We start from the raw sequence: 15194 nt of genomic DNA, 5'->3' as shown, positions 1-15194 counted from the left end.
TGCCTTGCAGGAAGAAGGTTCGTAGCATGATTCCCAGACCGGGGTCTTCCTGTATGGAGTTTGCATGTTCTACCTGAGAATCTGTGGGTTCTCTCAGGGTACTCCGGCTTCCTCCCACAGTCCAAAAACATGACTGTTAAGTTAATTGGCTTCTCTAAATTGTCCTCAAGTCTGAGTGTGTGCAAGAATGGTTGTTTGTCCTGTTTGTCTCTGTGTTGCCCTGTGATGGACTGGCGAGCCGTCCAGGGTGGACCCTACCTCTCGCCCGTAGACAGCTAGAAATAGGCACCAGCACCCCTCGTGACCCCGAAAAGGGATAAGCATGACTGATAATGGATAGATGGAAAATCAACACCTGATGGCGATAAAGATTCCTAACAGATTTCATTCAATTGGTCAGACATTGCTGTGAAAGTGAGAACTGTCTTGGCAGAGTTTGTTTTTTCATTCTGATCTCATTTGTTAGATGTTCACTTGTATTGCCTAAACCTCTCCCAAAGCTGTGTTTAAAGCTGAGTCGTGTTCCTTCAACAGCCACTGAAGCCAGGGTGACCAGAACCATAAGAGTAAAACTGTCTCTAACACTGCATTAAGTGTGGGTTCAGCATGACCCGTGCAATGAGATGAATAATTCATCCCAGCAGTTGTTGCATAAAGTGAATGATAGTCCAGTCCAAATCTGAGGCTGCACTGTGGGAGAAAAACAAACCCTAAAAGGAAACAGAAATGTTGTATCAGTAGCACAGTCATCATATTTACCTATTTCTTTTAGACTGAGGTATCTGGATTCATTTTTATTGTATTTATTATTTTTTTATTTATTATAATTATTTTTTGGTCCTTCACATTTTCCAGTATTTTGATGAAAGTATATCTATTTGCTGCCACCTGCTGGATAATAGCTGCAAATGGGAAAAAAAAGACATGATGATAGATAGATAGATAGATAGATAGATAGATAGATAGATAGATAGATAGATAGATAGATAGATAGATAGATAGATAGATAGATAGATAGATAGATAGATAGATAGATAGATAGATAGATAGATAGATAGATAGATAAAAATCGCTCTGAATTGAACTCTGTTACTCTGTTCGGAAAGGGGGCGGAGACGTCGTTGTTATGGTAACCGCAACACACCAGTAAGGGACCAGTAAATCAGTGAAAGGACGAACTTTTTAAACTCTCCGAAGTTTAATAATTGAAAAGCAGTTTTTTGTATTTTTTCCCCCCTCCCTGATGATTGGGCTCTGGCCATGGAAGAATCTTCTACTCCTGTTTTTCAAGTCCTGGATGAGGTAAAACTACCGATAATCGGATTAGAATAGAAAATAAAATAATTATAACACGAGTGGCACATTTAAGGCGTTTTAAAAAGTATTTTGACTTTGGTATTTTATTTACAAACATATTTCCTAAGTAATCTTTCTTCAATACAGAGAGCGACTGTCTGAAACTTGCAAGAAAAGTTAGTTTTTAAATCTAAATACTCATGGTACAATATTTTATCATACTTACTTTTATGCGTATTTGACATACAATTGATAAAGTAGGAGAAGCTAAGTCTGAAAAGTATAAATCAATTTTATTTTATTTTTACTTTTACGGTATAAATCAATTTTCAGCGCCTCTGATTGGCAGCAGCTGGCTCCTATCCTGATTGATTGGCCAATCAGCTGAACTTCATTACCTGAATATTATCAATGTGACCACCACTACATAAAGTTAGAGTTTTGGCACTTTTTCAGCTCTGAAATGTGTTTTCTTTATCATAAAAAAAATTAGTGCAGAGTTTATAAAAACCGTAAAAACTATTGATGCCCCAGTAAATTCCCTCAAAGGTGAGATAAAAACCTGAATAACTGCTCCATTTCAAGGATATCCATCTGTCTGTGGGTCTGTCTAAACAAACTTCCATTTTATCTGAAAATACAATAATGTCCCTGCACACTTATTAGTGATTTTATAGCAATTGAATATAAAGGAGGGTGAATTAAGCTGAGTACAAACTAGTATTTGAAAGTGATTCCAAACATAGCAAGAAATGTATAGCAGAATGGGTAGAAAAGCAGTGGTTCAATCCATTTTAGACCATTGCATAGTCAAAATGCTGTGTTGTGTATACAAGACAGGATCACAGTGCATTAAAAATAGGACTGAGTTGTACAGAAAATGCACAAATAGGCTTTTGTGTAAGCCAATGAGACATGTACTTAGTTCCTCACATGATAAATAAAGGGCACCCTGTTTAATAATGCATTTTGAATTTATATTTAAATAATGCACAGACCAGATTGGTAAAAATGAATTGAAATGCTGTTCATTTGTTTACCATGCTCTAGTACGCGTATGTGCTTTCTTCATCCTCTGACATAGGAGTTGGCTCAGAGCTCGTCTGCCTTTTACAGTTGCTTTTTTTTTTTTTTTCATCTCTGCTTCTGTCTCATTGAACCACAGTCGGGCTCGGCAGACTGGGCAGACTGGGCAGTTTCTTCCTGTTTAAAGGAAGTTTTTCCTCTCCACTGTCGCTACAGGCATGCTTAGTGTGAGGGATTGCATTCGAGTCAATGAGTTGATGCAATCAACTGGTTTTCTTAGATAGAAAACTTTGAATCGAATTGAATGTGTGATCTGGTGAACAGTAAAGTGCCTTGAGATGACATGTTTTGTGAATTGGCGCTATAGAAATAAACTGAATTGAATCTTGTACTAAAACTCTCAAATGCAAAAATTGACTATACACCATCAAACTTTCTTTTCTTCTTTTTTATTGTAAAAATGTAGAATCAATTTTGGCATGACAGATTAATATGAATAGAAAAGATCAGTATGATTGATGCACAGAGGTCCAAATATGCACGGATTTGCTTAGAATGTTCACAATTATACACAGTCAACAGTGAATAGACTTTGCACTGCATGATCAGCAGTACATATTATCATATAAAAGCTCTGATACATAACAGGGTAAAATAAATACTGTACAGATCCTCAAACATAAACATTTCTTCTTTTTTCCCTCCATCTTTGCCTTTCAATGTGTATAAAATGAAATGTGTGGTGATATACTGTCTCTCAGCACTAGATGGCAGTATTGTACATATGGTTGATAAGGAGAAACTGCAAGTTAAAAATGTGGAACATTAGGAGCTCTGCAGTGCATCAAGGGATGATGAGAGAAAATAATTGAAGTTGTTTAGTGTCTAGCCCAATTTATCAAGAGTCTGCAACCTAAAGTGTCCCGCATACAAGTCGAACTATGAGGAGACCTGTCAGGCTGCATATCCTCCCTGGGGAAATTCATAATATTTAGGATAATGATACATTACCACACTGCCCCAGTGTAATTAAACAGTCCCAGCAGGAAGTTTTTCATGAGTAATTTCAGAGGCAAAACTCCATCATCAGCTCCCTCACTTGAGTGGTCGTTGTTAATTATGAAATCATTTACAGCAGAGAAAATGATAGCTCATTAGTTTTTACTACTGGTATGTGCTGTGCTGTGCTGAGGCTCAGCAGGGATTATAGCAGGATGCAGGGGGACGAAAGTGGGAGAAATGTCAGGGACTGGTGAAAAATTATGCTGTAGGATATTACAGCACCCGAAAAAGGCTGGCCTTTACTGTTTTTTTTTTTTTGTCTGTCATTTTTCACAGCTGATTTTTCCTCCTTTATTATTATTTTCATATTAATCCAAGATTTCAAAGGCCACACTTGCATCAGTGAAAATGAGATGGTGGACAGTAATATGGTATTTCACACTGAGTTTTGTTAGTACTGCAGTGAAACTTTCTGTAGAGCGTATCTTTTTTGTGTCTGTGTGTGTCTATGTAAGCATGTGAATAGCTAAAGGACAATGTATTCACTTTAAATTTCATGGATTAATTTTTTTCCCCTCCTTTTGGGTAAAGATGTGTCTGTCCTCCTAAGGAGCATAGTTTTTGGGCCGTATCATCATCTTGACGGTCTTGAAGGCCTGCCTGTAGTTGGTGGGGTAGTACTCTGTCGTCATGTTGTGCCATGTTCCCCAGAAGATCCCGTTCCTCACGCCCTTGTACCTCTTGTGGTAGTACTTCCCGTTGAGGTTGGCAGACATGCAGGCATCAAACCACCAGCCGGAGCTGTAGTAGCCACCGCAGTTTCCAGAAGGGTACATGTCGTTGTCACGGTCAGGGGTGGAGAAGAACTTCTGGTCGTGGTTGAAGTGCTTGTTGAAACTCATGGCGTTCCCTGCCGTTCCACTGTAACAGATTGGGGTATATACAGTTTTAGTGAAATACTTATATACACTCATAATAACCATTAATTGTAGCCCAAAAATATGTATAGAAGTTTAATGTTTTTCAATTTATCGAATAGCCCAAATACAGGTTAAAGTTTTTGCATGCACCCCTCATTATAGATAATCTGGACCTTTACTATATTGTTAATGTTTGCAGGAAGTTATCTTACATAATTCTGATTGGATATTTCACCACCTAAACATAACAGACTTTAAGGTTAGTGTTCAACCTTTGGGATGATGATTCAAGAAGTCTGATTGGTCTATATTGTGACATTTTTGTTGTGCCATGTTGGAATACCCAATGCTATCAAAATGTAATCCATTTGAACCAAACTGTCCTGTAACAGTGGAAATCATTTGGCCACTAGAAACAACTCAGCTTTCACTGTCCAGAGTTCTGCTTTTAAACCAAAAAAAAAAAAAAAAAAAAAAACTGTCTAAACTGACTGTATGGTAGTGATATAGGTTTAGCTAGAATCTGCTGCAACCAACAAAGACAAGTCAGATATCTTGTAGAAAAAATTCAGATGGTCATGGAGACAAAAGCATGGCTTTGTCTCTGCAGATGGGACTGGTACATTGCACTAAGTGAGTTAAGTAGTGAAGGGTGGCTACATTCAAGTTCTTTCCAACTACCATGAACACAATCGATTAAGATTTTGTTATAAAATACTGAAGTGCTGCAACAGGAAAATGGTCCCAAACACGGACTCTGGGATGGGTGAAACAAGCTAAAAACTATTTTTGAAACTATTAAAACCTCAACATAATCTAAACTTGTGGGCTACATTTAAAAGTCTGACTTTTACCAGATCAAACATCCTACCAGATTATTCCTCTGGCCTTGCATATAATGACCCCCAAATAGGACCATTGTACCTCTGACTTTAAGCAAGCACTGAGCTGGAATTGCTGGAATTATCATGTGATAAATTAACTAATACTGTACCTGTATCCGCTGATGGAAAGTCGGTAACGTAAGTACTCATTAGCCACGTAGAACTGGTCATATTTTGCATATTCCCGGACTCCCTCAAAGTCCTCCAGCTCTATGCGTAGCACCATGTCTTTAGCCTTCGTCAGCAGGTGAATATGGTCATTGCCGAGCCAAAACTCCCCTCTGCCAGATACAAGGTTGGAGAAGAACAATAGAAGACGAGAAACCGAGAATTAGGCATATATTAAAAACAAGCTCAAACACGGTTACAAATTACATATCTATTTGGATCAAATGAATTTATCTCAGCATATGGAGGGGGGAGAAAAGTGAAGAATGTGACACATAAAAATGGATGATAAAGATTTTTTTTTTTTGTAAAAGGGAGTGTTGGGGCCTTTGGCATAGTTATTGAAGTTACCATGGTTATTTTTCAGAAAAAAACAACAGAAGATAAAAAATAAATGAAGATATTGATCTGAGAGTTGACTTCATAATGCGTAAGCTCGTGCACTTCTCACTGGCTATTACTTCCAAACATCAACAGCCTTGTGTGCTAAATAATTGATTTTACTCTGAAACGTTTGCAGCCTGCAAAAAAAAAAAAAAAAAAAAAAAAATTTTGTGTGGTCAGAATTTTATTCATTTTCCATGTGAAAATCAATCCATGTTAGTGAAACAGGTGGCAAACGATCTGGGATATTGAGAACAGTTGGGCTTAGTTATTGTTATGGCATCTCAAAGCAGGCCAGGCTCTTTTTACTGGAGGTTTGTGAAGTGAAATTCTTTAGATGGATTCATTTTCTATTAAAGCTTATGCCCTGAGATCCAGCACTGCATGTAAATAAGCTGTACATTCTGTGAGTACCTGAACACAGGGCTGCATTTCAATGCAGATGGTGAAAGAATAAAGCTTTCTCAGTGTGGCTGTCAGGTACGGCGATGACTGCAAACACACACTGTAGTTTGATTTTTAATTTCAGTTTAAATGTTGCAGCTGTCTGACTGGGGTTTAATGGAAAGAGGGATTTTGTAACCCTTAATTTTTATGTCTGATTCCAGCTTCTTCCTTCTCTTGTCAGTATACACAACCAAAAGCATGCTGCCTTATCCGACAAAATGATTTATTTTGTCATGGATTGATGGAAATAAGTTTTGCAATATTTTCTAAAGAAAAAAAATTATCCCTTTTTTTTATTTTTTTTTTTATTTTTTTAGACAAGGATTTACAAATCATCAAACATCAGTTTACTTTCGTCCTTTTTATATGATCAAAAAATAAATATAACAACAATATGAATATTTCAGAGTTTCAAATGGGCAAAAATAAACTGGGCAAAAAAAAAAATCTGTTTCCAAATTCCAGGAACTTTCTATTGAGTGAGGTTAAACTGGAAAAATATAATAAAACAGGAGCAAATTCATCAGAATAGAATAAAAGCAAACTACCTTTCTTTTTTCTGTTTTTGGGCCTTGGACTCTTTTCTTACTTTTTATACATTAAAGCTTTAATCACAACAGAAATATCAAACCTATTAAGAGGAAGCTGGCCACAACAGAGTAATTGGCTTTCCTAACTAGGTAGATATTCTTAAAATGAGACGTATTAAAACTTGTTAAATTGCTTTCCAAGCCACCTATTACATTTTTAAACTATGCAGTGAAAGCTCTGAATATTTCATGCACTTTATACCGACAATAGACTTAATTTTGTATTTCCTCCTCACCCTTTATATTTCAGACCAAACTTTGTTTTTCAGCCTTCCAATCTCTGAGTGCTTGTCTTATATTTGCAGTATTACTTAAAGTGCTTTTGTCAGCAAAGCTTTGCGAATTTGGGTAAATTTGATAAATTTATATGGCATGATTGCGTGTGCAGAATAGATAAAATAGCTGCATATAACATTATCGGCTTGATGCTTTACGCTTAATGTACAATTACTTTACAGGTAGTTTTCCAGAAATACTCCATTCAGTATCTTAAACAGCATTTCAAGTACCACCCTTAACCCCACGTTGGGCTATGCCACCCTTAAGCTGTGCCATAACTTTCTGATCCATTGTGCGGAGCAGATCAGAATCGTTATATAGACTATAATCCCCTCTTCATTTATGCTGCAGTATAGATGCTCTGCATTGTAAGAGGCTGTTGTAGAACCATCCTCTTGACTGAAATATTTCTGAATAATGACACTGTCAGGCATGGCTTTCTCTGCATGGCTTGCATTCCAATTTTGTACTCTGGTTTAGTGCCACAGTCACCATAAAAGTGGGGAGTCAAGCTTCATAAAACGCTGCATCCTACAAATCGTATAATGCTTCTCAGTTGCAGATTTTATTAGATCCTCCATGCTGTTAAATCCAGAGGTTTATAGTGCAGATCTTTGTCAGGTTAAATTAACCTTGATGTAAATAGGGTTATTTTTCACTCCATAGCCGCAAAGTGTTTACCTCAACACTACAGTCAGCATGCTGAGGGTTTGCACTATAACCTCTTCTGTGACCCCATTTTAGCAGCAGCTTTTGTTCTGTATGGCTTGAATAATGTGTCCAGCCGTTTTCTTTTTATGAATTTAAACAAAAAAAAAAAAAGAGAGAGAGAAATGTACCTTAGGTTTCCAAACCCTTTCTTGTACTCTGTCCATGTGCGGTTGAAGCTGACAGACCCATTGACGCGCTGCTGAATGACAGTCCACCCCCCACCGAAGGACTCCATTTCACAAAAAACCTCAAATGTTCCATTGCGAGGGTCAGGGGTCACACGGTACACGCCGTTTTTCCTCACCTCCATCGCGTTGTAGTCTGAGCAGTCTCGAGGCGCTATGATAACTGTGTGGATGGAGGAACACAGAGAGAAAACACTGGAAGTTATTTTAATTGGGTGTCATTTACTAAAGTGAAAGTCTGTTTCTAAAAAAGCAGTAAAATATAACTATTTAAATTATGTTACAAAAATGTTGACACCTGATTTTTATTTTTTATTTTTTTTATCTGTTTAAGAATACTCAAATGAATCAAAACCATTAGCAACCCTTTTCTCAAACATTTTAAGGAAATGGTTTCGATTTTTATTTATTTTTTTACATGCATTTCTAAGAAATAATGTGAGGAGTCAAATAAAAATGAGCGACAGGTCCTCCCCTTATTTCAACTCTGCATTTTGAAATTTTTATACACTTATTAAGGCAATCTACAGTGAAAATATTCATTTGCTTTTCCATGAAAACAGCAACATGTCATTATTGTTTTGAAAACTTAGATTGTGTCAAAAATTATTTATAACTTTTAAAAATATTGTCTCATGGCCAGAGTATGCAGTGTGCAGCAACAAGTATGGGAGAGACAGGAGTAGAGTACTGTCATAGATTCTTTTCCTTTTGTCATTTTTCTCTGGTGTTTCTTTAAACTCACTTTAATAAGAACTGGACCACAAAAAAGATTTTTATACATAGTTAGGAGTGATATTCAGCACATGCCTACACCACTGTATTAGGAAAAATGACATTTGCAATTTTATGACTGAATATTATATGACTGTAATGATCACAATTTCTTTAATTGTCGAATTCTTCGCTTTTCAGTAATCACAACTTTCCCATTTATCTACGTGATCATTGCCACCTCAACCCTAAAATCTTTTGGTTGGCAGAAATGTGCAGGAAAGTCTTAATTAATAAAAACCTACTTAAGTTGTCATCCAAGCAATTCTAGATAGATAGATAGATACTGCATGTTCAATATCAGAATCATTTTATCAGTTTTTGCACCCTCTATCTTTCTCCAGCTGTTTGTTTTATTTATTTTTTTAAGTGATCCACAGCAAGTACAAGTCCAACCTCCAAATACGAGCTTAAAGGTGTGTGTCAGGAAGTATTTATGAAGTGACAGGGATGGACTTATCAAAACCTGGGAAAGTGTGAAACTGGATTAGAGAAGCATGGCTCCTTCTAAAATGATTTCGACACCAGGTTAGTTGCGTGTAGACCCTGTTGGGTTTCCATTGTTGACGCTGTTGACTCCTCCTGCAAGAGCTTTTCAGTGCAACGGTGAATTAAAACTGACATGAACCTCAGGTAACTGGAGGGAAAGTCTAGACTGAAAAATGTGTGATGACTAGATGAAAAGGGATCATTGTGAGGTTTCAGATGCTTAAGGACTCCAATTCTTTTTCTCAGCACGTTTCAGAAGACACTTAAACTGCAAAAGGTCTGTGGATAGCGAGTTTCAGTGTGGAGAATGGTTTAAAAGTCAAGGGTGGGGTTAAATTGTATCCTTGTCACAGTAATGACTCTGTCAGCATTTGGCATTTAAAGTATTGACCTGTGATTTTGTTCCTCTGTCCTATTCGCTTTTCAGTGTCTTTTTTTTTTTTTTTTTTGCAGTTCACTACTTCCTCTGTATTTGTCCTCATCCATCTGACAAGACAGCCAGTTTCCCTGGATGGACAAGCTAATCTGGCTCTGAGCCTGAAAGTAGCTTTAATTCAAGTACTGGTCCTTGCTGATATCTGAACGACTGCACGTTGTCTCTAATTGAGGAATTAGAGGACAGCTGCTCTGAGAATGTCATGGCAAGAGAAAATGGCATTAGTCGCTTTTGCACACAGAAGCCCCCTACTGGGTTTAAATGAAGTTTGGATTCAGATTTAATATAATTAGAAAAACATGCAACACTTTACAGCTAAAATCAAAAACATTTTGTTGACACAGGAAGTTATTGATATTGAAGCATGTATCGTTTTCCTCTTTTTATGCAGTTAAGGATTAAATATGCTCTTGAGCATTCACTACATTATCAGGCTAAGTTCTCTGCAGTCTTTGTCTTTTATTAACTTGTTTGGCAAGTGAATGTAAGCCGCTTAGTCTGACAAACAGTCATCATGCTTATTAAAAACCTCTTGAACACTAATCTGATTGAATATCACATTATCTGTGTAGTTCAGACTGAGTACTTCCATCATGAAAGGAAACAAATATAAAGACAAGGCAGCAATAAAACAATGGCTTTCTTCTTTGAGGTCATTGTAAGCTTAAAAAGGTTTGTTCGCTCAGGATAGATTGAAACTCATCAAAAAGAAAACATTCATTTGTAGAAAAGCACATTGTGAGATCTATTTTCATTTTGTGTTACTGAGTTAATGTAGCTTAACACTTGAACTGCGATCATTTTGCCTTGAGCATTAGCAGACTTCTGATGGGAAGCATCAGAATTGGCAGCAGGGGTGGAAAAGCATGTTTACAACACTGTAAATTGCTTTTATTGCTATTTACTACTATTTCACTGAAATTTTAGTTCCTGCACTGTTGGTTTATATTGTGCCCAATGAACTTTTCTACCAGTTTACACATCCATGCATGGCGTTTCTAAGTGAATATTTACTGTACCTCACATCTGGATACATTGAGGGGTGACCAAACTTTTTTCCATGGGGGGCTAAAAATGTTCAAATTCCAAATGTTTATTGTTCATTGTTACCTGCTTAACAATAAAGTAAGCAGCTTACAATGTTTTCAGACTGACTATTTTGGTCTAGATTGTTCTGGGTGTCTTCATCAAAAGTTAATTTAACCTAATTCCAACAGTGTCAAAAGAAAAGATCAAGAAATAAATAAAATCATTGCTGATTTAAGAAAAAAGGTGTGGCACCTCACATTTCTATAGACAAGTATTTTTTATTATGACCTTTTTTTAGGGGTTTTGCAGTAGTAAAAAGCTTTACTAACTTCTTCCATTAGTCAATGAGCAAACCAAATTCATAGCACTCTAGAAAATTGGTTAAAAGGTTGCAAATGGCCATGAGGCAGCACTTTGGTCACGCCTGGTTTAGAGAAAACTTCTGCAGCTTTTAATGGAAATTTCCATCAAAAGCTTATGTCACACTGATTCTCATCAGGCCCTTGCTGATGGACATCATTCTAAATGTAAAATAATTTGTTAAATTAACAGTCAGTAATGGACAGGGTTGTTTTTTTTTCACTTCATTGCACAATTATGGTACATAATACATAATATTATGCCAAATTACCTTTTTGTCTTATTGAGTTTCAATGAATTACAAGCCCTCAGACGATATGGAGGGGTTTGAATTGTTCTCCTAAAACATTTAAGGATGTAAATACTCTATTAAGCAATGTCCCTTGAGTCTTACAGCAATTATTTATTTACATTAAGCTTTGATATAAAACTGCACTTTCATCAAAAGAGGTTTGCCAGTTTCCTTTCTACAAGCTTTGCCATGTCCTTTTCTCGACCCGAGGGAGACTAACTTTCTAAATTGAGCTTAACTTGATGGATTGTTTGTACAAAGACAAGTATGACTGACTGGTTAAGCCATCCATGACTTGTGCAATGTCAGGGGAGCTGCATCAACTGCTGCTCATGTTATTATCAAGTCTTATTATGCAGCAAAATGTAAAAGCATGAATGCAAAAGGAACAGCAAGGGGAGAGACACACTGAGGTGAATTGGAACAAAGCCTAAAGAAGCCAGAAGTTAAATAAGCAAGAGAGACAGAAATGGAAAAAACTGAGTTGATTTCTCAAATTAGATATAAAGGGGAAAATGATAGGAATTTAGAGCAAAGTTTGGAGGAGACAAAGACAAGAGACGTAATTCCCTTCACACCGCTGTCCCAGCTAATCTGCTTAGAAATAAGCTCACATCTGTTTTCCACATGAAAGCCCCAATACAGTGTCACATCCATTCATGCAGTATCAGGAAATTATTCACTTTGTAGAGTGCATTTCTGCTGTGCTCTCATGCAAGGGAGCTTTTACATCAATGCAAATTGGGATGCTTGTGGGGTTTAGCTAGTTTTTAGTTCCTACCAATAGATTTTAGAGAGACTATAATAAGATTTTACATGCAAAGCTTTTTGAACTCTTTGTGACTATAAAGCCAAGTATGTGCCTCTGCCTTTTAGAGTTGCAGCCTATCAGGCTAATGGAGAGTCAAAGCACTTGAAATGGTTATGTAAGAGCCAATGGGAATGGAGTTTTTCTGTCTGAGTTTAACATTGCTTCACCATTGCTCATTATGATCTCAATTTGAAAGAATTTTGCGTGTTTAAAATAAAACTACCTGAATATGACGATGGCTATGTTCTATTCGAATCCATAATTATGTGCTGCTAATTGCTTTGGTGAGGGAAAATTTTTGTATGCTCTGGTAATGTTTGGAATTGTATTTGCATATTTTACTAGCCTAACTTAAAAAGGGAAAAGGTAACGGTATAGAAATAGTATTTTAGCCTTCACCTCCTGTCCTATCTGATCCCTCCATCTACCCACGAATAGTGGTGAGGTCTTGCAGTTTAAAGTCTTGTCTAAAAGACCTATGAGTGTGCTCAATTCTGCCATCCAAAGCAAACACTAATTTACATAAAGTTCATTAAAAATGCATTCTAAAACAAAATGTCTAATGTAGATACTTTCGTTTCCCATTTCCTACAACAAAAGCCCCTGTAAGGACAAGGCCGTCGAGCAGTTTGTTTTTTCAAGTGATTGCATTGTCCACTTTGGAATGATTGGACCGTCCCTGTGCCAGAACATTTGCCTCCCCACAACCCAAACTGCACAAGCAATATCTGTGCTGGGGCTTACATCTGTAGGGAATTCATTAAACAGAAATGAAAAGTTAGGAATGCTCTTAATCTCGTTCAAATGTGTTAAAAAACATGCATGGGAGTCAAGTGAACCAGATAAGAAGATATTTATCAAAGTGTGCTAGAAATATGCTGTGAAATGTACATCTGAGGATGTAAAGATCTTGTAAATTTTATGCTACAAGAAAAAAATTATAAAAACATTAGAGGATTTAAATTATTTACATAATCACCCCTAGAATCATAGAAGAAGATTGCTTACACTGGGGGCTGTTCTGTGCTGCGCACTGAGTAGTACAGCTGGAGCTCAGCTTGTTGACCGTTCCGGTGATGTTCTCCACCTGTCTGTCCACCATTGCCTGCACGTTGTCCATGTTGAGCAGGTTTAGTCCCTCCAATCTACCCTGCAGAGCTGAGATCTGGCTCCTGGCGTTGCGAAGGCTTGCGGACATCCTATTCAGTTTCACCTGAGAAAAGGCCAAGAGCAGGGGTAGAGAAAATTGTTTTTGGCACAGACTACAAAGCAGGTGGATTACTGCAGGCACCAGCCAATTTGAATTTCAGAATGGCAACAGTGTCTACGAGACAATTGGCTGTCTGCCAAAGTGGCTGTGAGAATCAACAAGCTTGCCGCCTAGTCCCCAAATTGACCACATTTCGATTGGTTTTCTAATGCCTACCTTTTATCAAGGTTTACAGTGTTAGGAATTTCCTCTGGAATGGTGCCAAGAAAGACTTTACGGGTCTTTAAGCATCTGCTCTGTTAATGCTCCACTTGGGTGCACTTGGCTAAGCATGTTTAGGGTTTCACCAATGTTTATACAGCTCCACCTTTGTCCATTTTATTAGATAATTATCTATGATCATTAAAAAGGGGAGAACCAATGCCATCAGCTTGCTAAATATGTGCATAGTTTTGATAAAATGGAATGGATTGGTGCATTACTGTCATTGCAGTGTTTGCATTTCCTTGTAAGCAAGTCAGGTTATAACAATAGTACATGTGGGATTTGTAACAATAACCTCAGTTTAAATGGCAACAGAAATTATCCTGTTTGGGAAAAATAATTTCAAGGCATAAAGTTAGCATCTTACCTGCATCTCCTGGATATTACTTGGGCTAGGTGTAATTTTCCGAAAGTTGGAACCAAGTCTGGTACCATCCAAATTAGCTCCAGAAATCATGCCATCTCCCCTTTCCTCTTGGCTGGACCCCCTCTGAAGATCCTGCCCTTCCTCAGCATCCCTTTGAATGGGAATCTGTGTCTGTACCTGGTCTGCTTGCTGATATCCAAAGACCACATTGCTCTGCTTCATAAGACACTCTTGACACCCGCTTTTCAGCTTGTTCACCTCCTCTTTAAGGCTCTGCAGCTCCTTCATAGTCTTCTCCAGCAGCCTGAACTGCTTGGGTAGCTGAATGGTAAGGGGAGGCAAGGTGAGCTGGTAGGGGCATTCCTCACTGTCATCTGCCCCAACTCCTGAGCTCCTACAATGGCCAGAAGGTCGAAGTTTCACAGAGCAAGAGGTTGAGTGACCCGATTCAGATCCAAGACTCTGAGGTCCTCTGGCATCCCAACGCTGGTGAGAGTTTACACTGTAGTCTGCTGCCCAGATGGTTCTCGGCACCAAAGTGGTCATGAGCAGGAGGGAGGCACAAATGCAGAGCAACATTGTCCTTATTTTTAGCAAGATTTGCTGAAGCAAAACAAGTCTGGAGGTCAAGAAGAGGGGATGGAAGTAGCTTGAATATGATTTTGCAATCTGAAAGAGTTGAGTTGTCTGAGTGTGTAAGTACTTGCCTGAAGATTGTAAGTAAAAGAATAAAAAAAAAACACAAATATCTGTTCAGTATCTCTCTGGATTGAGCGGGTTGCTCTGTTTGTATTTTTCCGAGCGCGTGTGTGTAAGAGTGCAGCCTGCAGGAGGAGGAGAGTGCAGGGGAACTGCTGCTGCCTCAGATAGCTGTGTCATTAATATCAGGACATGGGAGGGAGGGAGAGAGGTAGAGAGAGTGATGGGAGAGAGCAACACCAAGTATAGGAGATTGGGAGGGGCTGTACTATTGCGTATTACAAAACAGTTTCCACAGCATTTACAGAAAGTACAAAAATTAAGAAAGATTGGAGTGAGTTTTACATTGGGGAAAAGAGAGGCAGAGAAAATGTAAACGGGGATGAACAGTGATAAAAGATTGGTTTTTTACTGTCATTAAGATAATTTTGCGCAGTTGGGTGGGGTAAAATACTTTTGCATTTATTAATTAGAACTCAGCAGAAATGATTTGATTTGGAGGGGGTTTTTTTTAGGTTTTTTTTTTTTATTGATGACCTTTAGAATCCAATCCACTTAATTTATATAGCAC

The 15194-nt window shown here is 37.8% G+C and overlaps 2 protein-coding genes across 2 annotated transcripts in view; one reads left to right on the top strand and one right to left on the bottom strand.

Moving 5' to 3' along the window:
* The first annotated feature begins 1067 nt into the window (after window positions 1-1067).
* Window positions 1068-15194, top strand: part of LOC119798154 (myosin-1-like) — a 38134-nt gene continuing 24007 nt past the window's right edge. Inside the window, exons 1-2 of the mRNA XM_038307519.1 lie at window positions 1068-1302; window positions 9609-9713. Coding sequence (XP_038163447.1) covers window positions 1261-1302; window positions 9609-9713 — 147 coding nt within the window. The 5' untranslated portion in view covers window positions 1068-1260. The remainder of the gene's footprint in view (window positions 1303-9608; window positions 9714-15194) is intronic.
* Window positions 2756-14797, bottom strand: fgl2a (fibrinogen-like 2a). Its single transcript, XM_038307518.1, has 5 exons — window positions 13925-14797; window positions 13092-13296; window positions 7836-8055; window positions 5239-5409; window positions 2756-4245 (listed from the first exon to the last, which is right to left on the bottom strand). The coding sequence occupies exons 1-5, from the start codon at window positions 14501-14503 to the stop codon at window positions 3930-3932; spliced, it is 1491 nt and encodes a 496-aa protein (XP_038163446.1). The 5' UTR covers window positions 14504-14797; the 3' UTR covers window positions 2756-3929.

The sequence above is a fragment of the Cyprinodon tularosa genome, unplaced genomic scaffold (genome assembly GCF_016077235.1).
Source record: "Cyprinodon tularosa strain WSP-4 unplaced genomic scaffold, ASM1607723v1 ctg611, whole genome shotgun sequence".
In the NCBI taxonomy this organism is placed as follows: Eukaryota; Metazoa; Chordata; class Actinopteri; order Cyprinodontiformes; family Cyprinodontidae; genus Cyprinodon; species Cyprinodon tularosa.
Note: the sequence above shows the minus strand (reverse complement) of the source record. Positions and strands in the feature narration are given on the sequence as shown.